The 26,071-nt window shown below is 44.7% G+C and overlaps 1 protein-coding gene across 5 annotated transcripts; it reads right to left on the bottom strand.

The window, feature by feature from the left end:
- Nucleotides 1-1,700: 1,700 nt before the first annotated feature.
- CCDC126 (coiled-coil domain containing 126) lies at nucleotides 1,701-25,289 on the bottom strand. 5 transcript variants are annotated; one of them, XM_029589096.1, is made up of 6 exons: nucleotides 25,076-25,289; nucleotides 21,990-22,029; nucleotides 14,020-14,059; nucleotides 13,643-13,775; nucleotides 3,161-3,310; nucleotides 1,701-2,279 (listed from the first exon to the last, which is right to left on the bottom strand). In XM_029589096.1, exons 3-6 carry the CDS (start codon nucleotides 14,029-14,031, stop codon nucleotides 2,149-2,151), a joined length of 426 nt encoding a protein of 141 aa, XP_029444956.1. In that variant the 5' UTR covers nucleotides 14,032-14,059; nucleotides 21,990-22,029; nucleotides 25,076-25,289; the 3' UTR covers nucleotides 1,701-2,148. The 5 variants fall into 5 exon arrangements, with proteins under 5 accessions (XP_029444956.1, XP_029444955.1, XP_029444954.1 ...); XM_029589095.1 differs by lacking the exon at nucleotides 21,990-22,029 and adding an exon at nucleotides 14,905-14,928; XM_029589094.1 differs by lacking the exon at nucleotides 21,990-22,029.
- Between the last annotated feature and the right edge of the window lie 782 nt (nucleotides 25,290-26,071).

The raw sequence follows: 26,071 nt of genomic DNA, 5'->3' as shown, positions 1-26,071 counted from the left end.
AACGCCTTCTGAAAATCCAAATACACTACATCTACCGGTTCACCTTTATCCACATGTTTATTAACCCCTTCAAAAAAATGAAGCAGATTTGTTAGGCAAGACTTCCCTTGGGTAAATCCATGTTGACTGTGTCCCATTAAATCATGTCTTTCTATATGCTCTATGATTTTGATCTTGAGAATAGTTTCTACTATTTTTTCCGGCACTGAAGCCAGGTCACTGGTGTAAACATAAGTGTTTACACCAGAGGAAGACATTACACGAAACGCTGCAGTGTTGGGCTAGACTGCTCCATTGCTGACGCATCCAATTTCACAACCTTGGGCTTAGATTATTATAGGCAAACATGATAAAATGAGAAAAATCAGTCTTGAGAGAATACTCTGGTCCTCTTATTGATGGTCCTTTATGTTGTTCTTGCCATGAATACAGAATATGGGACCACTTGTGGTTTTTAATTTGCATTAAAAAATGTAAAAAATTAACCTTTAAAGGAATGTCCTGAAGTTTCAACTTATTGACCTGATGATTACAACCATAAGAGCACAGAAGCGGACATAAGCCAAATAATCCATTATTGCAGTCCTTGTGCCAATGTATGATGGTTCACTAAGTACTGTTATATTATTCAGAGAGAGTTTTCATGTTTGATTCATGAACTTACAATAGCTCCTTTTGCTGTTTTGAAGAGAGATTTTTGTATACAGTTTTCAAAATAGTGCCATTTTGGTTCCAAGCATTAATCTCTCTGCAACTTTGGGCCAGCCCGATAGCTCAGTGGCAGCACCTGGGTTAAACTACTGGGTCAAGTCTCCAGCTTCTTGGGTCAGGCAGAGAAAGGGAGGCTGCATTCACAACCCTTGAGGAAGCAGTAGTCCAAGTCATTATGTCCTGGTGACACCTAGAGGCCAGACATAGGCTGAATGCTTATAGGGTGCTGAAGGGAACTACAGTTTCTGACCCCTGGCCAAGAACTGTCACAGCAAAAGCTAGTCCTAAGGCAGGAGGGGATAACAAAACAAAACAAGAGGGAAAAAATTTACCAAGTCATTGGTAATGAAGGTTCATACCGTAGTTCTGTAAAGAACAGAGGGCAGTTTCAATTCAGCTGGAAGCCAAAACACAAACAAACACCCCACACACACAAGACCAGAAGAAAACTTCTGGGACAGAAAAATAAATTGTCTGCCACATCAGTGAAGGAAAAAAAGCCATTACAGGGAAAAAAAAGCCATTACAGGGAAAAAAAGCCATTACAGGGAAAAAAAATGATAATGCAATCAAAATTCTCAGTTTGCTACATTTAAAGAGCAAACTTTTATAGCATTTTTTAAAATACATTACCTGCACAATTTTCTGTTGAATTTTGTTTGAGTTAAATGTTAGGAGGAGATGCAGGATATGGCCAACAGCATTTGTAGGCATGTTTACCAGAAAACCTTTTTTCTGAGAGGAGACAATTGCACCTGGCTGAAAGGGAAGCAACCTGTGAACTGATTTACACTGAATAGGCAAACATTAAGAAAATATGGGAAATTCCATAAATAAAATTAACAAAAAACTGTTGTGAACACTTGAATTCCATTATGTTTAGATCAATTATGAAATCAAACATTTAAGTGATTTGACTTCACAAAGCAAACCTGAACAAGTCCACAGTTTTTAGCAATATTAACATTTAAAAAAAACCCCACAAGACAAATGTTAGATCTCGATTTTATTAAATACAAAGAACATAACAGAATAAAGTACACCGTCTGTGTGTATTATATATATATATATTTGTCCATTTTAAGGTGATCTGACATAAGGCTGCATTACTTTGTTCTAAACCATTACGTATACAACACGCATCTGTTTACTGCATAGCAGTTCAACACCCCACAGACCAGTCCCCAAATCAAAGCATTAAACAGAAGCGTATGCTATATAGAAATCATGGCATCAAAGACAAGAAAACAGGTGCTGGGCTGGACCAGTGACCGTCCTGCATGCCAACTCCCCAGTTTGGGTTTTTCACACCCCAAGTTAGCTGGGGCTGCTGCTAAGGAAGAGTTCACAAGCGCCAGGGTGGCAGGTGAGAGGAGGGAGTCATGTGATTGTTAAGGGAGACATTTGCTGAATGGATTTAGAAGTCATGACGTAGGGTTATTGAAGAAGCCCTGGTGCTGCAATGACCAGACTTAGGAAGGAAGGTCTATTAAAATGGGGCAGGAGATCTCTGGGTAGTTCTGAATGAAGGCTTATGGTACCAAATCCCAGCACTGGTTCCAACTGAGCTGGAAGTCAAACAGAAAGGGCTTACTGGGCTAGACACCACACAAAAAAACAAAAAATAACCCTCTGCATTGCCATCTTACAGTGAGAACTACTGCTTAGCACATCACGTATTTGTTTTTATTTCGCCAATAAGCAGCTCAGTCTTTAGATGTCACATTGCAAAACGCAAGATGACCGATTATGTTCCCCAATGAGCTGCCTGACCTTTCAGAAACAGATACTGTGAATCAGTGTGGCTAATCCATTATAAGATTACACTTTTTTTTGGGGGGGGGGGGGGGGGAGATATTTTTATTCATAATGTAATAATTAGAGTAACTTTTGACAAATAGTGCAAGTAAAGATGCTCTTTGGATCACATTTAAAAAACTCTAAACAAAATCTGAAGAATATCAAAATATATATTGCAAGTATACACTCTATTAGGTAATAGATTTAAATAATTTAATATAAGTTTGACACCTGTTTAACTTGAGCAGACATTATTAAAAAGGGACATCTATCTACCCTCTTCATAGATTTCTTAAAAGTTCTTCAGCTTAATCTTGCATGATCAACTAAAAGGACTTCAAACTCTAAGCTTGAGCTCTAGCACTAGAGAGTTATACAGCAGTTGACACTCTTACTGGCCCCACCACTTGTGTTACTGGAATATCCATAAGAAACTGCCCAGCGGTGCTTTTAGAACTTCCTGAAAGCAACATACCACAAGTTTCAGGATTTTATGTACACAGAAATGAAGGCTGCCTTTGTGGAACACCCATTGCTGTAAAAGGAAACATTTACTCCATTAGCAGCATAAGACCGGCTAGAGAAGTACTTCCAATCTACAGTGGCTTCTCTTGCTATCTCACGGTGCCCGCCGTATTGATGCGCTTACTTGCGGTCGCTGGCACCAGGTTACCACTCGTGCTGTTTGTGACATTTGTTGACAAGCCATTCCCCACAGAATCATCAACTTTGTTCTCCAGTTTCCCCAAACGCTGCAAAATATCATCCAGTAGGACTGCTATTGTTCTCTTCAAGTCGGCTGAAGGGAGAAACAGAAGAGACTTTAGTACACAGAATCCTGTTACCTTTATACAAAAGTAATATTCACATTTACCACTGACAGTAGTAGCAGGCAACACAAGAACGTTCAAAATGCTGTAAAAAAAAATCAGTAAAGGCTGGCTGCATACAAGAGGACAAACATCTGTGGGTAAAAGGTCTTTCATAAGAAAAGTACAGTTCACTTTTCTCACACTTTAGAAGTTAGACTAGAACTTGCTGAAGCTAACAATACAGCAAGAGAGAAAGACAATCTGCTCTTGATGAAACATGAGCTGGTTCAGCAAAGATCTAAAACAGGGGATGACAACCTCCAGCATGTCTGCCAAACTGTAGCACCTGAAAAAAAATTTGGCTGTGTACCCTAACCCCTGATGCTCAGGGCCAGAGAGCCTAACGAGGGACTGACCTAGCCCTGAGCTAGGTCAGTAGCCCATGCCCCACTTTGAGCAAAATAGATATGCTCTGGTAGAAGGAACATTTCCAGAGCCCGTATGCCAGATGGTTTCAGTATCTCCTTAAAGAGCAACCTTTACAACCACACAGAGAAGGAAGAAAGGTGGACAGACGTTGTATGAGAAAACCCTTCACCTACTCTGCCCCTCTCTCCCTCCCCTCCATGCCAACATCGTACAAGTAGATGTTGCTTTTCTTTTGGAAAGCTTCACAAAAACAAGACTGATCCATGATCTAAGATACTTCTATAATGAAAGGAGGAGCAGCCTAGTGGTTAGAGCAAGGGGCTGAAAATGAGGGAAGCCAAGGCTGAAATCCCACCACCTCTCCTTGTGACCTATGGCAAGTCACTTCCCTCTACATTGCCTTAGGGCCCTATTTACCAAGTGTTGCCATTTAAATGTCTCCAACGTTTCCCTGCACAAGAAGTGATCCTCTTGCAACAGAAAGGAGGCTCCAGAACGAGGGTTCATGGGATGAGGGTGAAAGGGGATTCATGAGTAATCTTAAGACATCTTTCTTTACAGAGAGGGTTGAGGATGCAGTGGAAGTGGTGGAGACAAACAATATCTGAGGAGGTCACGTGATGTGGTGAACGGGATCGGACGCGTCTGATTCTGCTCCGGTCGGCTTATCTCCCTCCCGCCTCCATCCACCCGCAGCTGTACCTTGAAAAGCCTCACTGTCTTCCCAGGGCTGTTGGTTTATGTCGATTACATCGTTTATGTCCAGATCGCCGGCTCCCATGCCTCCGAAGCGGGACAAGGAGAAACTCAAGGGGCCTGAACCTAAAATGGCGGCCGGACACACTGAGACGGAGAAAAGTGGTGAGCCCCAGTTAATCCTCCCGACCTCTCCGACTGTGGCGGAAATTAAAGACGTGGTACTGGCAGCCTTGGACAGTAAATTGTCCGGAATAGCTGATCAGCTTGGAGCGCTGAGGGAGGTGATTTCTGATTATGCCCCGCGTCTGTCCCAAGTGGAAAATAGAACTTCAACCCTCGAGGATGATGTAGTGGCGCTGCAGGGGAGGGTAACTAACCTCGAGCGCTTATTACAGGATCAAACTGAAAAAACGGAGGACCTTGAAAATAGAGCACGCCGCTCCAATATTCGCTGCTTAGGTTTTCCTGAAGCCATTGAAGATAATCAGCTGCGCACCGTGCTCCTAAAATGGCTGCCCGAGGTTCTGGGCCTCACAGAGTTAGCAGGTGTGCTAGAAATTGAACGGGCACACCGCATTGGTATCAAGGGTCCAGACCAGGCGAGACCGAGAGTTGTGATTATGAAAATCCTGAACTACCATCATAAAAACCTCATCATGCAAGCCGCTAGGAAAAGCGGCCCTTTACAGCTTCAAGGAACAAGTGTAAGGTTGGCACCGGATTACTCAGCTAAAGTGGCTGCTCTACGTCGCTCCTACGGCCCTGTGTGTAGCAAACTAATTGAAAAGAACATTCGTTTTTCCATGCAATTTCCAGCTAAGCTCCGGATTAATCATAATGGGAAGTGGATTACTTATGCTACCGTGCTGGAAGCAACTAAGTTTTTGGACGCTTTAAACACATGATAGTATGATTTTCTGGACTCTGGGTGAGGCTAAGATTTCTAGGGAGGCGGGAGGGGGCTCTGAGCCGCTGATCACTCATGTATGACCTGTTTACCAGATCTTTTTAGTCTGGTAGGGCTTATTCTTGTGGGGTGGGGGGTGGGAAGGGAATGTGGCAAAGCACTGATATTTGTGGGACTGTTTGTGTGTACCTGTTTACTGAGTGGTACTGATCTTGTTTCATATCGTTATTATGCTACTGGGGTAGGGTTTGGTAGTTGTGGGGAGAAGCCAGGCTGGGGGGCTTTTCCCTCCTCGTTCTTTGCTATTGAAATTCTTTACCAACCCTAGATCTCATGGGGAGTAAATGCAGGTTGATTTCGTGGAACGTGGATGGGCTGGGTACTCCGATTAAGAGGAAGAAAATTCTCCAACATTTGCAAAGGCTACAGGTGGGAATAGCATGTTTGCAAGAAACACACCTCACGGACATAGAAAGTAAGAAACTATGTCAAAGTTGGGCAACTGCTTGTTTTTTCTCTGCTGCCAAAAGGAAGAAGGGTGGAGTTGCAGTGCTCATTAATAAAAATGTTCCCTTTACCTTAATACAAGAGGTTAAGGACCCCGAGGGACGTTATGTAATAGTTATTGGTCTTCTGGCGGGAAAACCGGTGACTGTTTGTAACGTGTACGCACCAAATACCCCTGACAGAGGGTTCACTTCTTCCCTGCTCAGTACCTTGCTATCTCATATGCAGGGTGAGCTCCTTTTGGCTGGGGACTTTAACAGTGTTTTACAAGCTAGTCTGGATAAATCACATACCCCTAAAAGTTATAAAGTGTCCATGGATTGTGGGGTGGGAGCTTTCTGTAAACAATTAGATCTCCTTGATATATGGCGTTTATTACACCCAAGTGAGAGGGAGTATACACATGTTTCTCGTGCACATTATACTCTATCTCGGATTGACTATATCCTGATTTCTAAACCGCTTTTTAGTAGAGTGGATAAGGCGGGCATAGAATCCATTGTGATTGCGGATCATGCCCCAGTGTGGGTAGATCTCTGGCTGTCGACTTCTCTGGTGGGCAAGAAATCCTGGCGTTTCCCCGGGTCTTTAGGTACTGATAAGGGTTTCCATGCCTTCTTGAGGGGAAAATGGGAAGAATATGCTGCTAACAATGCCCAACATTCCGATAATCCCTCCTTGTACTGGGAAACGAGTAAAGCGGTAATGCGTGGGGAAGTGATAGCGTACTCTATTGCCCAACGGAAAAAATTAAACGCCACTATCTTACGTCTGGATGCTCAGCTACAGGCGGCTCAGCATACGCTAGCGAGTTCTCCCATGCCAGCCCATAAAGTAGCTTATAAGGCATGTCTTAATGCCTTGAATGCGCATCTACATTTGAGGGCGCAGAAATCTCTGACGGCCTCAGACCAATTCTTTTTCCGTTATGGAAATAAATCCAGTAAATTACTGGCGAGATTGGTTGCCATCAAGCGGAGGAAAACCTTTATTGGTAGCCTCAAAAATGCGGGGGGCTCTCATGTTTCCGCAAGCCCGGAGATATGTCAGGTGTTACGAGATTTCTACGAAGGGCTTTATAGCGAAGATAGGAAGGGGGGTAAGGCGGAGGAGGAGGCCTTTTTTCGTAATTTACAACTTCCCCAAGTTCCCGCGGAGAAGAGGGAATTTCTCAGTAGGCCAATAACCGAAGGGGAGGTGCAGGGGGTGATTCACACGAGCAAAAATCATAAATCACCGGGCCCCGATGGTTTAACGGCTGAATATTACAAAATTTTGTGTCCTTCTATCTCCAAATCATTAGCGTCCTTTTTTAATAATGCCTGGGATATTAACCATTTCCCATCCCAGTTTAATACAGCGTTTATCACTGTTCTTCCCAAACCTGGGAAGGACCCCTACCAAGCCGCTTCCTACAGGCCCATATCACTTTTGAATTGTGACCTGAAATTATATGCACGAATAGTAGCCCAGCGGTTAAACTCTGTAATTCCTATAATAATCTCACCATATCAGGCGGGCTTTGTCAGCGGACGACATGCTGGGGCGCATGTTATTAGACTCCTATCTGCCATAGAGTCGTCCCATCACCTACGTATTGAATCTATGGCAGTGGGATTCGATTCTGAGAAGGCATTCGACAGAGTGTCTTGGGACTATATGTTCTCTGTACTTCAGAGATTTGGTTTTCCTACCCGGATCATACAGGCCATCTCTGTTTTATACCTGCAGCCCAAATCGCATATCGTGGCGAATGATCATATCTCTGAAGCTTTTTGTGTTCATCGAGGGGTGCGCCAAGGCTGTCCCTTGTCCCCGCTGTTATATATCCTGTCCCTTGATCCCCTTCTGAGGAAATTGGCGGAGTCCCCGGAAATTCAAGGTCTTCATTACAAAACGGGTAACTTTAAAGTGGCTGCCTTCGCTGATGACATGCTAGTTTTTCTTTGTAATCCCACTGTCTCTTTAGCACATGTCTTGCATACCCAAGCTGCCTTCGGTTGTTTTGCCGGGCTTAAAGTAAATATTGACAAGTCAGAAGCCTTGGACATATTGGGGACCCTACAAGGTCACTGGCCGGGTAACTTCCCGTTGAAATGGGTTCAAGCCTCTCTAAAATATCTGGGGGTGTATATTCCTTCCTCTCCTAGTAAATTGTATGCTCTGAACGTTCTGCCCTTAAAGCAGAAAATGCTTAAAAAACTGGACATATGGCGAGGTTTACCGCTCTCCCTCTCAGGGAAAATCCTGTTATTGAAAATGATGGAAATTTCTAAATGGCTGTATTTGTTTCATATGCTGCCAGTCTGGCTTGAGAAGCGAGATCTTTATGATATAAATAGGGGTTTACGGGCTTATCTGTGGAATGGGAAACGAGCAAGAATCCCTTTGGACGTTCTTATGTTACCAAAACTGCAAGGCGGTCTTAATTGTCCAAACCTGGGCAGATATAATCAAGCCTGTTTGCTACGACATATTAAAGATTGGGTCTGCAACTCTTCTTCCCACTCTCCAATGGATCATTACAGGGCGTGGCTTGCACCTCATGCGCCAGGAGCTGTTCTTCAACTTCCGGACTCTCTTCTTCCTACCTACATAACAAGGAGCGTGGTGGTCCGTCCCTTTCGACGAATGTGGAGACTCATTAGTAAAACCCTACACATTACTGGAGGGGTAACGACGAACTTACCCATTAGAGGCTGTCAATTGTTCCCACCTGGCATGACTCAACTTATTTTTCAACAATGGTCTGCGAAGGGCCTCTTGTTTCTGCAGCAACTCTTTATAGTGAAAGACGATGCCTACCAGATCCGTAGCTTTCAGGAGTTGGCTACTTGTTTTGATTTGCCGCCCAGTGACTTTTATGGATATTTACAACTGCGCCATTTTTTGGTTACTGATCTTCGGGACACTTTACACCTCTCTCAGGGTCAAGCTGTCCTGGACCTCTTGTTGGGAACTGACAGGAAGCGTTCAACCTGCTCACAATATTATTCTGCGCTGGGAGCTTGGGTACCGCGGACTTTGCAGGAAGGGGTGGTGAGCAAATGGAATAAGGTCTTACCTCAGGTGGTCGCTCTTGAAGACATTAAAACTTGTTTTAAAAGAATACCTAGAATAGTCACCAATGCCAATCTACGGGATCAGACATTTAAATTTATTCATCAAGCCTTTTATTCACAACAACAGGCTTTTCACATGGGGCTTACCTCAGACAGGACTTGTACTCGCTGTAAGTTGCCTTGCCCGGACTTTTACCACTGTTTCTGGTCTTGTGCTGTTTTGCAACGGTTTTGGATGTCATTAAGAGACCTAGTGCAACTTTTGTGGGGGACTGTTTTCCCGCTAGAGCCCTCTTTATGGCTGTTAGGCTTGTTCACAGTATCACCCTGTGCGTTAGCGGATCATCAAGTTTATCTATTTGAGAAGATTATCCTTATAGCCAGAGACTCTGTTCTGCTGCAATGGTTGAACCCCGCCCCCCAGCTTCTTTCCGTTTGGAGGACCAGATTCCATAAGCTAATGCATATGGAACTTGTGATTGCCAAAAGTACATCTGTGTCTCAATACAAGAAAACCCTGCAAGTTTGGCAAGACTATATACATACCTTGCAGCCGGAGGATGTTTCCACACTGCCAACATAAGTTGATGTCCCATGGTCCTATCTACACTAGCCGTGGGGAGGGTACTTCTCCTTGCTTATATCACCTTGTTTGGAGACAAGATAGAGTCCAGAGAGCCTGGGTCCCTTGCCGGCTCTGACCTTCTGCGTTTCATGAGACTTGGATAGTAATTACCCCAAGTGTAGAACTCTGATGGACCACCTTATGTCTGGACCTGTATTTTTCCTTGCCTTGGAACTTTTGTGCTTGTTCAATTTGTACGATTTTTTTTTTTTTTTCATGGTGTAGCATCGTGCTTTGCAAGGGAGGGTGGGTGGGGGGGGGGGGGGGGAAGGGGGGGGGAGGAGGGCAGTTCATTTCAGTTAACACTGAGTTATGTTAAAAATTCAGACAACTGGCTAAATAATGCTCCATCTACTACATGTTATCAAGCTGTTACCGTTTCTTAGTATCTGTAGAGTGGATGTGAGTTTCTTCTGTGCGATTTGTTGTATATGCCTATTGTCTAACAAACATATTCACACAAAAAAAAACAATATCTGAACTCAAAGCATGGGATAAAAAACAAAGGATCTCAGGGTGCTGGGAATTGTAAAGCTAAATTAGTTGGGCAGACTAATGTTTCAGGTCTTCCATTAGCCACCTATTTCTGTAGACTCTCAGGTAATCCACAGTCAATGGTTGTGACTTTCAGTACCATTTGCAGCAGCCCCTGACCTAGTCCAATAAAAACCAGAAGTAGCCATACAGGGCACAGACAGCCCATGTACAATCTTCTCTTCCCCCTTCCCATGTGACAGGGATGGGCTTTGCAAGAGGGGAGGCAGTGTTCCTTCCCCCCCCCCCCCGCCCCCAAAGCTACCCTGCAGCTTGAGTGCCAAAATACTTCAACTGTAAAGCAAGTCAGAATCAGAATCCTGTTTAGATAAAAGCACTATCAAATTTATACCCAAATCACTACAATTTATAGCTTAACTGTGCATGGAGTGAAAAATGCTCTCTCCAATGTGTTTTAAACCTGCTGCCACATAGTACTAGGTCTAGAGGGCACTCCCTGAATTTATTCAACAGTGTAATTAACACTTCCCCCATCAACTGTTCCAGCCCGCACAGTTTTATAAACTTCTATATACCCCATCAGTCATCTCTTCAAGCTGACAAGCCCTAGCCTGTTCAGCCTTTCATAAGGAATAAATTCATCTATTTTCTTGCTCTCCTCTGTACCATTTCTAGTTCTTCCTTATATTTTTTTTGAGATGGCGAGGATCAGAACTGCAGACAATACTCAAGATGCAGGCGCACCGTACATCAATAAAAGGTAATGTGATATTCTCTAACATTCAGTTTTGTATTTTTTTGGCAGCTGTTACTACTACAAACTGAGTTGAGGATGTCAATGAATTGCCCCCAATGGCTGTAAGGTCCTTTTCCTGGGTGCTGACTCCTAATATGGAACCCAGCATTGTGTACACAGACAATTAAATTCTCCCTGCATGCATCATTTTGAACTTGTTCACATTAAACATGTTCTCTGCTATTCAGATGCCCATGTCCCCCAGTCTTACAAGGTCCTCCTGCAATTTTAGTCTGCTCACCTTTTAATTACTTTGAATAGCTTTTTCTCCTCTGCAAATCTGATTAGTTCATCTCATTGCTCCCTTTTCTAGATCATTAATTAAATAATGGAGTCAAGCACTTGTTCTAAATCATGGGAAGAGAACACACAACCTATTTATTCACGAGCCATTCTTACTGTGCTGAAACATCGTGCATTTTAGAAAGTAAACAAAAGAAAATTAGTTAGTATGTGACCACAAAAGTATATCCTAATATTCTTCACAAAAATATTGCCTTTGTAAGAAGAAACAATGTCATGATTCTCCCGTTTGCACAGCTTGGTATGTTACAAAGTTACAGTTTAGAAACAGCTTCGGCTTGGTTCCATTTTCTTGCATCATAAGAGGGTGAGGTGCACTTAGGAATACAAACTCAGAAGTGCCCTATATGCCACCACTTCCAGCAGCAGGACAGGACAGGGAATGGGAGGAGTCTAGAGGAAGAGCTTCCTTTAAGCTGTTCCCCATTTCGGTCAGATTCTTAAGCGATCAGTATCGTGGACCGATCCAAGCACAGAGGCCTAAATACCATTTCTTGCAGGCAATCTCTGCAGCTCCAGCACCAGACTTGCCTACATGCTTAACCAATCCATTTCTATAACCTGACAAGTGTCCCATGAAAAAAATAAACTCACTCTCTCAGGCACTTTGCTAATGAGAGTTTCAAGCTCGGGGTTCATATCAAGACAAAAAGAGTGAAAAAAAAAACATGAGGAACATAATTAGCAGATAAACATGATAAAGTGTGCCTTCCAAGACTGAGCCTCTTACTTTCACAAGTACAGGCAAGAAACTGATCGTGCCTTCAGGATAAATGGGAGTTGTCCAAAGAATGAACTCTCTCAACATGAACTACTTTATTCCAAAAATCACTGAAGCCGAACCTATCTGCTTAGCCTCTTTAAGCTGCCGACCAGGGGCTTGACCTGGCAATTTTGCGACAGCCTAATTCACCTATTGGAAGTGTCCGCCCTCTGTGTAGATAAATTGTCTGAGACAAATCCCTCCCCTCTCCCCACTGAGTTAAAAAGTGCATTTTTTTAACTCCTGGTACATTGGCATCCTACTTGCCTACTGCATCAAGAGTTAATGTTCTTTTTTTTTTTTAGCACATGCATTAAGGAACTTTGTACTGGATTTCATCTCAGTCTTAATGCAGGGCTTATTGGCCCCTTAGATCAGTAGCTCCTTTCAACTGTGGTCTTATTCAGGCTATTGCTATGAGACAGAGATCAACTGTTACAGCTTAAGAGTAACACTTCTGTACTTGGAGAACCTTAGGTGGCTGATCTCTGCTCTGGGGGACCTGAAAGAGATGTCCATCATTTAAATGTCACAAAATGTCGCAAAATTGCCAGGTCAAGCCCCTTGTCGGCAGCTAAAGAGCCTAAGCAGATAGGTTCGGCAGGGCCTGCCATGGCAGGAGAGGTCTGGAGGCAGAGAGCTTGTGTGCTTGTATGCGAGTGGGTCAAAGAGAGAAGAGTATGTGAGTGTGTGTGTGTGTGGGGGTGTGAGAGAGAGAGGGGAAACTGTGTGAGGGTGTGTTGTGAGTAAGAAGGAGGAAGCCTGTGGGAATGAGAGTGTGTGTTAGAGAGAAGATCGCACCTGCCAAATGTGCGCTTCTCAGGGCCGTGAGCAGGTTGGGTGCTGCTTGTAGCCCACCGAACCTCCACTCCTCTTTGCCGCCGCTCAGAGCCCCACATGGCTGATCTAGTCTTCGGTGCCCCCTAATGGTTGGTGCCCTAGGTGCAGGCCTAGTTTGCCTCATAGGAGGCACTGGCGCTGGTAACATTTGCAGTGTTACCTTTTCATAGGTAGGGTTGTTACTTTTTGAGTGCTGGCATTTAGTGCTGTTGTCATGGGATGCCTTGAGGGGATTGGCATACACCCCCACAGGAAGACCGCAGGGTTGGCTTAGCCAGCTCCCACTCATTGAACCCTTGGGCTCTGGGGACCAGTAAGGCTTAGCTGGACAAGGTGGGACAGGCTGGACGTTGTATGCAGAGACAGAACCACCCCAAAACAAGGAAAGTCACATAGCTGTAGGATCAAACTGCTTTTCACTTACTCAAATAGGAAAAAAAAGGTGGGGGGGGAGGGAAGAGAGGCTGCTTATTGCAAGAAGAATTTTGTTCACTCATTACCTCCTTACTGTCCCTCTCGAGTTTTGCTTTGTGGGGAGGGGGGGAAGATAGAAATGAAAACCAGACTCCTTTCTCAAAAAAAGTGTGCGGCTCCTGCCCTGGAGAACCAAAATAACAGAAGCAGGCCTACATCCAAGCTCCACTATCTGGCCACAGCAGAGAAGCCAAAGTAGCTGAGAAATAAATACAAACAGCAAGACAGAAGAAGTGCCAGAAACCTGCAGGCTGCACTATCAGTACAGGTAACATCAGGCTGCAGCAGCCCATCTGTAATTATTATTTACAAACCACAAAAAGATCCTGCATGGTGCTCAGTGGAGCGAACACTACAAATAGTTATAAATAAAAATCAAAATGTATAAGAATAAAAAGCTAGAACGACATGCATCTCACCATAGCCTGCCATCGAGCCTCCGTGCCCACCATTCACTGCGCTTTTATTCTCCTCCGCCAGAGCTTTCACATATCGTTTGCTCAAGTCCAGTATCTGCACACGCAGCTCGGCGCTGCTCTCATGCCTCGGATGCTGGAAAGTGTAGCGCAGTAACATCAGGCCCCAGATAAAGCCGAATACAAGCAACAGTAAGCTCAGTTTCTGGGACACAGTTTTCCGTGAAAAAGTTAACATTTTACTTGTAAGGCAAAAAAAAAACCCCAAAACACCTTAACAATCCCAGTGTTCTGCGGTCTGTGGAAGAGCCTTGCAGGCTCAGCAGAGCACAACCAGCAGAGGAGCTTCAGGGAAAGTAAATCACCTCCGGAGGGCTCACCTCACTGAACATTCTCCCAAAACTGGTCCGCCTGGGGATTCTGTAAACAAAAGAAAAACAAAGAAAAGTAAGAAAAGAAAAAACTAACTATACACACACAATGCAGAATTTGTATACAATTCCCCACCTGCGCAGCTTTTTTTTTTCTATTTTTTGTGCACAGAACAGCCGTAGAAGCAGCCGCCTGGCTGCAAAACGAAGTAAGCAAGCAATTGGGTCTTCGCTCACCCCAAGAGGCTTTTCTGTCCCTCCTCCGGTGGCATAAAAACGTGCCGGCTGCAGCTTTTCTGCTCGGCTGCCACCATTAAACCCGCCATGCACTCATTGTTCCTGCGCTTCTCCGACCTTATCTGACCCATAATCACTGCCATAGCCCCCTAACTTCTGCCGCTGCACGCACCAGCAGAGATTCCCTCTCCCAAGCTGAAGCACAGGCAACCAGCAGCTGCCTTTCAGAGTTTTGTTTTTTTTAAACTGTCCCGGTGCCTCTCCTGTTTTGCAGCCCAGGACAGTGGCGACATCAGGGCTGGCAAGTTTAAAGGGGCAGCATCCTCAAATAATAGACAACTGAGGTGGAGAAGGGTTGATCCTAGAGGATTGGGAGAAAGCTGCTTGGGAGAAGAGAGTACTGGGGAAAGAATGCTGGCCAGGGGGAATGAACCTAGGGCGGAAGGTTGGAGGGAAGAGGGGTATTGAGCAAGTGTAGAGCGAGTTGGAGAGGTTAAACGTGGGATGAAGGAGAGTGCTGGTGTTTAGCCTTGTGGGTTTGAAAGAGGAATAAAGTTAAGCTTGGATTGTGGAGAAGTAATAGGGGAAGAAGATAGGGGGAAAGAGAGAGCTGGGTGGAATGAAGCTTAGAGGGAAGGGTTGGGCATTATGACGTACTTTTATAGTACTCCTAGGGAAGTCCTGAAAAAAATAAAATAAAAATGTTAAAATTCTGCATTTGAAATGGTAAATTTTCATCTGTATTGCATTTTAAATGAATTATTCTTCAAAGAGATTGATGGTGTTATTTTGATAAATCGATGCATAGTTTACAAATAGTGTGCACAAATCCCCCGGGATTAATATTTCTATCTTAATGTAAATTTGAAGTGATAAATCGTTAGGGAAAACAGTTTCTGTAAAGGAAGTTAACAAAGTTATGTCAGACTTCATGATATTATTTAGCAACTTAGAAGTTACATCCTCTTTCAGAATGTAGCAAGGAGAAACCAGGCCTTAACAGTTTGTTGGCAAAAATATTTATTCAGGATGATTCGAATAGGGGGAGAAAAAAAACCCCCCAAAAAAACCACACCCCACAACTGAAGCCCTTGCAAACAATAGCTTTCACTCATTATCCTTGAATACTGTTATGAATAATTCTTAGATATTAATACGTGATAAACATTTCTGAATGTGGGTATCCTGCACAGGGCAGCAGTTATAATCCTGAACACCTTACTGGGCAGACCGGATGATCTTTACTTATCATTTACTAGGTAAGATCTGTCATCTAGTTTGACTTCTTACTCAGCACCTCCACCATTTATTTCTTGCTTCTAACCATGAAACTTGACAGTTTACAAGTGACAAAGGAAGGGCGGGGGAGAAACAGTTACTCCAGAGAATGCCTTTCTATGAAAATCAACCACAGGCAGCAGTCACATCTCCCACACACTGAACAGTGAAACTAAAAAGCTATATTTACAAGTTAGCGCAACTTCACACAAGCTGGCAGAGTCCTAGCGTGCCATCATCCATCTTGCTGTGCTCCTTTCTTTCCTCAGTCCTTATATTCGGCTGCACCACTGGCAATTCAGCTCCTGCCTCTAAAGCAGAGAGGAACTAGCCCAGGCACAGAGGGTCACACCTGGTCCAGTTTTCAGGACATCCCAGTGAATGCTGGACAGGCATACCTTTGGCCAGAGAAACAGGTTGAAGGGGGTGGAAAGATATTTAGAACAAAATTGGTGCCAGTTAAATTTTTTTTTTTTTTTTTTTTTTTTTTTTAATCTTTTAGCAATTTAGCCCTATGTTTTGTTTCTTTTTATTTTACCAAGGCAATATGACCTGCCTTGATGGCAGGTTGTGCACCTCAGCTATTGGATTGGCCTCACTCTCTAGAGCATAGTTTTAAATGCTGTGTAGGAGGTTTTTATTCAAGTCCTGACCCCAATTCCTGTTCCTTAGGTTAGAAGATGCTAAGAATGGGTAGAGGTGGGAAGGAGGAAGTCCATAAGAACATAATGTATGAATTGTCATACTGGGTCAGACTCAGGGCATATCAAGCCCAGCACCTGGTTTCCTACAATGGTCAATCCAGGTCACAAGTACCTTGGCAGGATCCCAAAAGGTCAATAGATTCTATCCCATTATCACCCAGGGATAAGCAGTGGCCAACCCCTAAATCTGCCTGGTAAATAAGTTTATGGACTTCTCCAGAAACACATCCAATCATAGTTTAAACCCAGCTATGTTAACTGCCTTAACCACATCCTCCAGCATAGAACTCCAAAGTTTAATTGTGCACAGAGTGAAAAAATTCTCTCAGATTTCTTCTCAATATAACTATATCTTTGAGATGCAGCACTCAGAAATTCACACAGCACTCCAGGTGCAGCCTCACCATGGAGCAATGAGGAGGCATGATATTCTGTTTTATTCTCCATGCCTTTACTAACATTTGTTTGTTTTTTTAAAACTGCCATCATACACTGAGCTGAGGATTTCCAAGTATCGTCCACTATGATGTCCAGATCCTTTTCCTGGGTGATAATTCTTAATATGGAACCTAACTTGAAAGCCGGTATATAAGATTGAATAAATAAACAACATGTCACTACAGTATGGGCATCACTTTGCACTTGTCCACTTTAAATTTCATAATTTGCAGTCTACCAGCCTCACAAGCTCCTCCTGCTTTTTTTTCACAATCCATTTCTGATGTAACAACTTGGAATAATTTTGTCATCAAAAAAATGTGATCACCTCACTCTGTTCCCTTCCCAGATCATTTATAAATATATTAAAAGCACTGGTCCCAGAACAGATCCCTGAGACACTCCACTATTTATCTTTTTCCACTGAGAAAACTGACCATTTAGTTCTACTCTGTTTCCTATCTAACCAGTTTTTGCAATCTACAATAGGACATTGCATCCCATAACTTTTTAATTTTCTCAGGAGTCTCTCCTGGGACACTTTGTCATACACCTTATGAAAATCCAAATAAGTTATATCCACGAGTTCACCATTATCCATGTTTATTAACCCCCTTCAAAAAATGTAGCAGATTGGTGAAGCAAGATTTCCCTTACACAAATCCATGCTGGCTGTGTCCTTTTAAATCATGTCTTTCTATACAATCTGGGGTAGATTTTATAAAAGTACGCCGGATTCGAAATCGGAGCGGCCTCGGAGGGAACTTTCCTTCCACCCCTTCCCGCACCTTCCCCTCCCCCCCCCCCACCTTTGTTTTAAAAGTTACGCCTGCCAGAGGCCTCCGGGCCAGAACCACGCCCGCGGCCCCATCCCCGAACAACACGCCGCCGCGACACCCCCCCCCCCCACACCCCGACACGCCCGCCCCCCCAGGAAAGCCCCGGGACTTACGCGCGTCCCAGGGCTCACACTCTGTGTGCACAAGGGAAACTTGGGGCAGGTTTTCGGGGGGTACGCATGTATCTTACGCACGTACCCCTTTGAAAATCTGCCCCTCTGTGCTTTTGTTTTTTTTAGAATAGTTTCCATGATTTTTCCCGGCACTGAAGTCAGACTCACCAGTCTATAGTTTCCAAGATAGCCTCTGAAGCCATTTTTAAAGATTAGGGTTATACTGGCCATTCTCCAAAGTACAATGGACGATGTCAATGAAAGGTTACAAAACTACTTATAATAGATCTGCAATTGTATTTCTGAGTTCTTTCAGGACTTTGGGGCATATACCATCTGGTCCAGGCGATTTGCTACTCTTTAGTTTGTTAATCTGCCCGATTATATCTTCCAGCTTCACTGAGATGTGTTTCTGTTCTTCTGAATCATCACAATTTCTGATACGGGCATCTCCCCAACATCTTCAGCAAACACTGAAGCAAAGAATTCATTTAGTCTTTCCGTGATAGCCTTATCTTTCCTAAGTGTCCCTTTAACATCTTAATAGCAGAATTTGTTGGCTGGCTCACAGGCACATTATTTGCTGAATTGCAAAGGGATCCATGATCTATTTCTCTCACACACTGAGTAACCAAAAAGACCAAAAAGGAAACAGATTAAAAACAGGAGAAATTTTTGGTAACCATAAATGAAGGTTCATGGCACCTCAGCCTAGCCCAATCATCAAGGGCCCCAAGCATGGCTGAGGCAGGTTCCAAATGGTTGGGAAGCCTAAAGAGCAGGAAAAGAATGGCTGGTTTCGTCAAAGTGAAAAAAAAAAAACCAGTTAAAGTTAGGGGTAGGCTTTACTGCAGATTTAGGGCTGTTCAGCTTGGAGAAGAGATGGCAAAGATGGACATGATAGGGTGAAATTGGTCCTTACCTGCTAGCTTCCTTTCCTTTAGTCCTGGCAGACCAGGCCAAATGAACAGGGTTTCTCCTCCTACCAGCAGATAGAGGCAGAGGACCAATCCTTTTGCCGCCTCTCTATATAACACGGTCTCGGAGGAGGCATCAATAGTCTACTGCCCAAGCTGAATATGCATTTGTTCTCGCTACATCCAAGTACCAGCATATCCTCGTTTCCCGAATATGCATTCTATTTGTCTTTGCTCACTCCCCAGAGTGGCTGTTAAGTACTTTATTTCATTGTAATTGTGGTCTGGCAAAAAAGAAAGCATTGAGAAAAAGAAAAAGAGATCTGAGCCTTAATGTCACTTCTCTTCCTCTTATTTTCTACAGCATAGGGAGTAATTACCCTTCCTGCTCCTTATCTCTTAATATCTTTCCATCTTTTATACTTTCTGTAAAAGCAAGAGAAAGAAAAAGAAAAAAATTCCTCATTGGGCAGGTTCTGGACTGATCTGCCAGGACTAAAGAAAAGGAAAATTAAAAGGTAAGGACCAATTTCACCCTATCATGTCCTGCAGACCAGTTCAATGGGGACGTACTTAAGCTGTACTCATCCCTGGCAGAGAGTGTCCCAGAGCTGCCTGCATCCCACCCCCCGTGAACACCACTTCCTTCTGTTCCTGCAAAAATTTAGCCTATAGTATTTAGTGAAGGAATACAGCGGGGTCCAAGTAGCTACTTTGCAGATATCTAGCAGCAAAACTGCCCTGGTTTCTGCCCATGACATCATTTGGGCCCAGTGGAGTGTGCCTTGGGCCCCTCCAGCACTTTCTTCCCTTTAAACATGTAAGTGGATGCTATTGCTCCTTAATCCATTTTGCGACCGAGGCCTTTGACACTGCCTCCCCTTTGTGTGGCCCTGCATACAGCACAAACAAAAAAATCTACCCAACCTTCTGAAGTAGTTGGTGGCCTCCAGACAGTTAAGAAGGATCCTGCCGACATCCAGACCTTTCATGTTTACCTTCTTGCTTGTGCTCCCTTCAAGCCTGGCAGCACCACTTCCTAATTAACATGAAGACGCAATATCACTTTGGGTAAGAATGAACGAAGAGACTGCTCCAATTGAGACCTTCTCTCTGGAGAACGACAAATACGGATCCCTGCATGATAGAGCGCACACCTCAGAGATTCTTCTAGCTGAACATATTGCTACCAGAAACGGCATTTTTAGTGTAAGGTCCTTTATTAACACCTGTTTGAATGGCTCAAAGGGCAGCTGCATGAACGCTCTCAGCTCCAGGTTTAGGTTCCATGCTGGTACCCAGTTTCTCCTAGGACGACATACTCATTCTATGCCTTTAATAATGTAGAGATTACTTGTCTGGAGGACACTTTTTTCTGCAATCTCTGCCTTTCAAACAGCCAAGCCATAAGTGAGAAGTGATTTGGATCTTCCATGTACACTGGGCCCTGAATTTTATTGGCTCCACTATGCTGCGCCTGAGAAGGTCTGCATACCAAGGCTGCCTTGGCCAATCCGGGGCCACCAATACTACTGTTCCTGGGTGACTGGCAATCTCCCAGACGACCCTGGCCACCATATGTACAATAGCACTCCTTGCGGCCAGGACTGTGCTAAGGCATCCATTCCCTTGGCTAGGCCGCTTCTTGACTTGCTGAAGAACTGGGTGTGTGTTTTCTTTTTATAATTAATTCTTTATTAGCAGACTTATCACAACATCAGTTGTGTAAAAATCACATTCCAGAACATGGAATAAAGACAAGTAATACAATTGAAAGAAGTCATGCCCTATGTTAGAAGCACAAAACAAAACTGAAAATCAACAAACAGCATACCAAGTACTTCACATAGACTACATTATTCAACCTTACACCCCCACCCCCAACCATCCTGCCTCCCTACACTCCACTGGAAACCCGAAGAGACCGACAATCTCAATCCTCACTGCCCCCCCCCCCCCCCCCCCAAATACTCTCAATGTAGCTGTCCACTGTATGCTTGAGAATCTTTCTACTGTACATAAGGTTGCCAAACCTTCTCAAAACGGTGTAGCATATAAGTTTTCCCAAATAGTATATCTTCCCAAGCCAAGATAATACAGTTCCTAAAGTGGGCACAGTATGCTGTCGTCACACCATGGCAATTTCACATCGAGTGGTGATCAGGATGAAGAACACCAAGCACTGCTGGAACTCATCCCCTACCTCAGCCACACTTTGGGATCCTTAGGGACAGAGATGCCAAGGATTTCATGCACCAAATCCAGAATGTCATCCCACAACCTACCCACCTCCGCACACTCGCGCCACATATGATAAAAAGGAGCCCACAGAGCCACATCTCCTCCAACATTAATTCCTTAAATGAGGAAACATTCTGAAGAACTGTTCTGTCTTTGTATTCTTGTGGGTCACCATCAAGTCCCAACTGGGATGTCCCCATCTGATGGAAGGCAAAATCTGCCAGCTCTTGGCAACTTAAGAAATCTGCTTGCACCTTCTCAGATCCTGCTATACGAGTTGCAAAGTTGTCTTGCAGGTACTTCTCTGCCCACTGCGTCAGCAATTGGGCTTCTGCTTGCTCTTTGGGCCTCCTTGCTTGCTCACATATGCCACTGTCTTGGGAAAAAAAAACAAAAACACTTTACTGCTTTCCCTAGGAGTATTTCCTGAAACTCCAGCAGCGCCAGCCATATTGCCCTTGTCTCCAGGGCATTCATTGACCACCTTGTCTCCTCTGGGAACCGGACACCTTGTGCTGTGTGTGTTCCACAATGCACTCCCCCATCCTTTCCTGCTGGCATCTGTGGAAACCGTGATCCACTGGGGAGTCTCCAGGTTGGTCCTGGACAGCCACCAGTCTAGGCTGCCTCTTGACTTGTTTAAAAGAAGGGAGCTGCTCAAAGTATCCCTGTTTCAGCGACCACCTGAAAAGAAGACTCTTGTAGTGGTCTCATATGAACTCCCACCAGCGGTTGCTGCCATAGAACCCAGAAGGTGTAAATATGTCCAAGCTGTCTGGCTTTAGCCCTTCAGAAATGATCTGATCTGATGCTGCGGCTTGTGAATCCTCTGCTGCAGCAGAAATACCTTGCCTATTCTTGTGTCAAATTGAGCTCCCAAATGCACCAATTCCTGAGATGGCTGCTTGTGGTTTTTGGCTTGGTTCAATATCCAGCCTAAGTTCTGTTACACCTGTACCACCCTCTTGAGTTGCTTGCACCCTCCTCCTGGACTGAACTGACTCTTATCAACCAATCATCCTAGTATGGAGGAACACTGCTACTATCAACATCACCTTTGTGAAAGTTCTGGGAGCTGTTGCACACCCAAATGATAGTGCCTTGAAGGAAAATGACATCCTTCTACCACCATCCTCAGAAACTGTCGATGGCTTTGCCTGATTGGTATGTGCAGGCTTGCTTCTGTGAGATCTAAAGGGGAAAGGTATTCACCTTTGCGGACTGCAGCAATTACCATCCTCAGCGACTCCATCTGAAAATAGAGAATATTCAAGGACATGTTTACTCCTTTTATTTCTTGTGCCTTCTTTGGCACAATAAAATATATCCAGTATTTTCCTCTTCCTCACTCCTGTACAATGGCATCCAACTGTAGCAACCTGTGTACCATCCTCCAGACCTCTTTTTTCCTTTGAACCCCTGCACGGGGATCTGACATAGCTTTCACGTATTGGGGCTTTCAGTTAAAATGCATAACCTTGGTGAACTACCTCTAGTACCCATTTGTCGCCTGTAATACCAGCCCACTCCCCCCCACTGATGGGATGGAGGAGTGGCTTCCGCAATTGTCAGAAGGCCCCGCTCTGAACTTACCCTCGTCGCTTCCCTGCCTACTACCTCAAAGGACTACAACCCCCCCCCGACCCTGGCCTATACTGTCTGACCTCCCTCAGACGAGGTTTAAAGCCAGGGTCCCTAGCTATAGGCTTCTTGTCTTCCAGCAGTCTCTGCGGCTTTGACTCCCCAAACTCCATCATTGTGGCCAGATGTTCACTAAATAACAAACAGTTTTCCTTTGAAGGGCAGTGTGGTCATCCTTGCTTTGGAGACTGAATCTGCCGACCAATTTCTTAGTCATAGCAACCACCTCAAGATAACTGCCGAGGCTGCCTTAGAAGAGATCTTTAAGATGTCAGAGTGTCTGCCAAAAAGGCTGCTCCCGATTCCATGAGTATCTGTTCTGGGCCTCCCTGGTCCTGCCCTTGCTGCATAGCTCTCACAAATTGCTGCTTGCAGGGCTAAGCTAGCCATATCGAAGGATCTCTTTGTCCAGTTTACTATCCTGTGGGTCTCTCAGGGCTGCATCTCCTTCCACAGGAATTATGGTTCTTCTTGTCAATGCTGCTATAGCAATAGCCACCTGAGATGTTCTAAAGAGTTTCTCTCCTCCTTGTACAAGATACAGACTTTCAGTGGTTCTAAAATGTTTTAGTGCCAACTCCAGAGTGTCCCACTCCACTGCCAGATCTTGCATGGCAGAGTGCAGCATGAATGCTTTCACTGGCTTCTTACTACTTGTAAGGATTGGGTTACCCTTGTGCAGATCCTCTTTTAGCTGCCCCTCTTCCAACTGCAAAGCCTTAGAGACTTTAGAAATAAGAGCACTAGACAGCAGGAGATTAAACAGCCTAACCACTGAGTCCTCAGACTTCCTACTCTTCCAACTCCTCTTCTGATTCCCCAGCGGAAAAGATATCCTTCCCTAAGGGGCTGGTGTCATGAGACTGGGGGGGGGGGACATGAACACTCTCCCCTCCGGTTCCCGTGCTCTCTTCTCGTCTTTGTTTGGCCACTCTGCTGCCCTTTTAATTGTAAATAGGCCTTGTGCTTCTTTTTAAATGACGTGCACTGAAAATTCTGGGCTCCTCATCCTCGACCCTTCCAAATCTGGTGACCTCTGGTCTTCCTGCCCTGGCTCCCGTACAGGAGATGATCTTTGCAAGCCTGATGTTCCTGGGGTCCTTTGCACCAGCGGTACTGAGGAGCTGGGACCCGGGGCTAAGACAAGAACGTTCTCCTTGTTCTTGGGGGGGGGGTATTATGCTACCTTCCCCCCCCAATCACAGTTTTCACAAAAGGAACCTGTAATACTCGGCATGCGCCGTGGCCCCCACTGCCTGCACTTCCTCCTATTCTCCAAACCTGGTCTCCAAGGGGGAGGGAAAACCTGGGCCGAATCCTCCATTATGCACCACTACTCCACATGCTGGGAAATACTAAGGCAGACACTCTGATTGCCCCAGGAGTAGGGAAGAGCGGATACTGCTGGCTGTCCCTGCAACCAATCTCCTGACTTAGCCCCAGCCTACCAGAGAGGACCACTACCCATTTCCCGGGCAGTTAAACTCAGAGGCCCTTTTTTTTTTTCCTACCAGACCTTCTGTCTACCATCTGCTGGAAGCAGAGGATTATTGATGCCTCCTCCAACAGGACTGCATTGTATAGAGAAGCAAGGTGAAGGCAAAAGGATTGGTCCTGTGCCTCTATCTGCTGGTAGGAGGAAAAACCCCAGTGATCTTGGCTGTTCTGCAGGGTGTGAAAGAAAGGTCTATAAAATGAATGAATGAAATTGTTTACTCCTTAAAAAAAAAAATACAAAGACTATGGGGCACTCTATGAAGTTTGTAAGTGGCACTAAAAAACATTGGAGAAAGTTCTTTTGCACTCAATGCACAATTAAGTTCTGGAATTCATTACCAGAGCATGTGGTCAAGGCAGTTAGCTTAGCTAGGTGGGTTTAAAAAACGGTTAGGACATGTTCGTGGAAAAGTCAATAAACTGTTATCAACCATGTAGACTTAAGAAATAGCCATTATTCATTACTGCGTGACAGCAGCATGGGATCTATTGACCGTATGGGGTCTTGCTAGATACTTGAGATTGGGATTTGCCACTGTTGGAAACAGGATGCTGGGCTTGATGGGCCCTCATTCTGACCCAGTATGGCAAATTCTTATGTTCTTGGCCACCAGACTCAAACCCGAATCAAAATCAATGCTGAAAAGGAAGCACTTATCTTTGGGGATACAGCCCATCTACCTACAGAAAACAAAATTGTGTAGTTTGCAACAAACTAATCTATTCTGTGCAAATTATCTACATTACCTATAGGTCACAACAATTCAGCAAGCACATCCAGTTTACTAATACCCAACATTTTGTGGTGCATATGGTAAAACCATTGTGCTAGGACATTATTTATTACAAGAACGAAACTAGTCCCCGTTAGCCTGCTACCCCCAGCAACGGGTCAACACTCAGTGCTTGGAAGCAAAAACTGAAGCGGCTACTACGTCTTTCCTCCCCCCCCCCAGCATGACGAAACGAGTTCGTTCTCTTCCCGTCTTCAGGGCGGCGAAGAGGCTTCGCAACGAGGGCAAATCCCTTCCCGACAAGCCAAGGACAGACCGAGGACTGGGGGGGGGGGGGGGCGGGTATCGAACGGGAGACAGGCGACTCTCTGGAACAGCCTGGATGCAGGGAAGTGGAAAGGGCGGAAACGACACACGACCGCTTACCAGCGATCCGGGCCCTAGAAGGCAAAGGAGCAATCCCTTCTCCGTCCAAGGGATCCCGAGCAGCCGCCTGCACGGCTCCCAACGCAGTCACTTCACGCACGCGCGCACTCACATGCGCCAGCACCGAATGGGCTCCTGCTGCCCCTGCGCCGCGACATTTCCTACCAGCAGCAGAGCAAAGCTAAACCCCACCCTGCTGTCAAGATGTAAACCCAAGCCTGATTGGCCGTCCCTTATCACCGCTGGCAGATCTATTCCTGATTGGCCGGCGGTCTTTCGTGGCTCCACCGGGGGGTGGGCTCCTTGTACTCTGCAGCGTCGTGACTGACTGCGCGAGTAAGTGGGAGGGGGTGAGCTAAGAGGGGAAATGAGAGAGGACTACAAAATCAGCACCAGTGATCATCAAACAATATGGTTTAATATCACTAAAAGAATAGGGAAAAGAACCACAAAGACCCGAGTTTTACAATTCAAAAACACAGACTTTGAGGAAATGGGGAAGTACCTAGAGGAAGAACTAAATGGATGGGAGAATGAGAGAGATGTGGATCAGCAGTGGATCAATCTAAAAGGAGCAATCACCAAGGCAACTACTCTTTATGTTAGAAATGTAAAGAAAAGCAAAAGGAAAATGAAACCTATCTGGTTCTCAAACGAGGTGGCTGACAAAATTAAAGCTAAAAGAACAGCATTCAAAAAATATAAAAGATCCCAAAGGGAGGAGCACAAAGAAGAATATTTGATTCAACTGAGGGAGACGAAGAAATTAATCAAGTTGGCAAAAAGTCAAGCGGAAGAGAGGATTGCCAAGGAGATAAAAAATGGTGACAAAACATTTTTCAGATACATCAGCGAAAAGAGAAAAGTCCATAGTGGTATAGTGAAATTGAAAGGTGGAAATGATCAATGTGTGGAGAGAGACGAAGAAATGGCAGAAATATTAAATGAATACTTCAGCTCTGTATTCACTAAAGAAGACCCTGGAGAAGGACCATT

Source organism: Rhinatrema bivittatum, chromosome 2 (genome assembly GCF_901001135.1).
Source record: "Rhinatrema bivittatum chromosome 2, aRhiBiv1.1, whole genome shotgun sequence".
Taxonomy (NCBI): Eukaryota; Metazoa; Chordata; class Amphibia; order Gymnophiona; family Rhinatrematidae; genus Rhinatrema; species Rhinatrema bivittatum.
The sequence above is the reverse complement of the archived record's forward strand: the minus strand, read 5'-3'. Positions and strand labels throughout refer to the sequence as shown.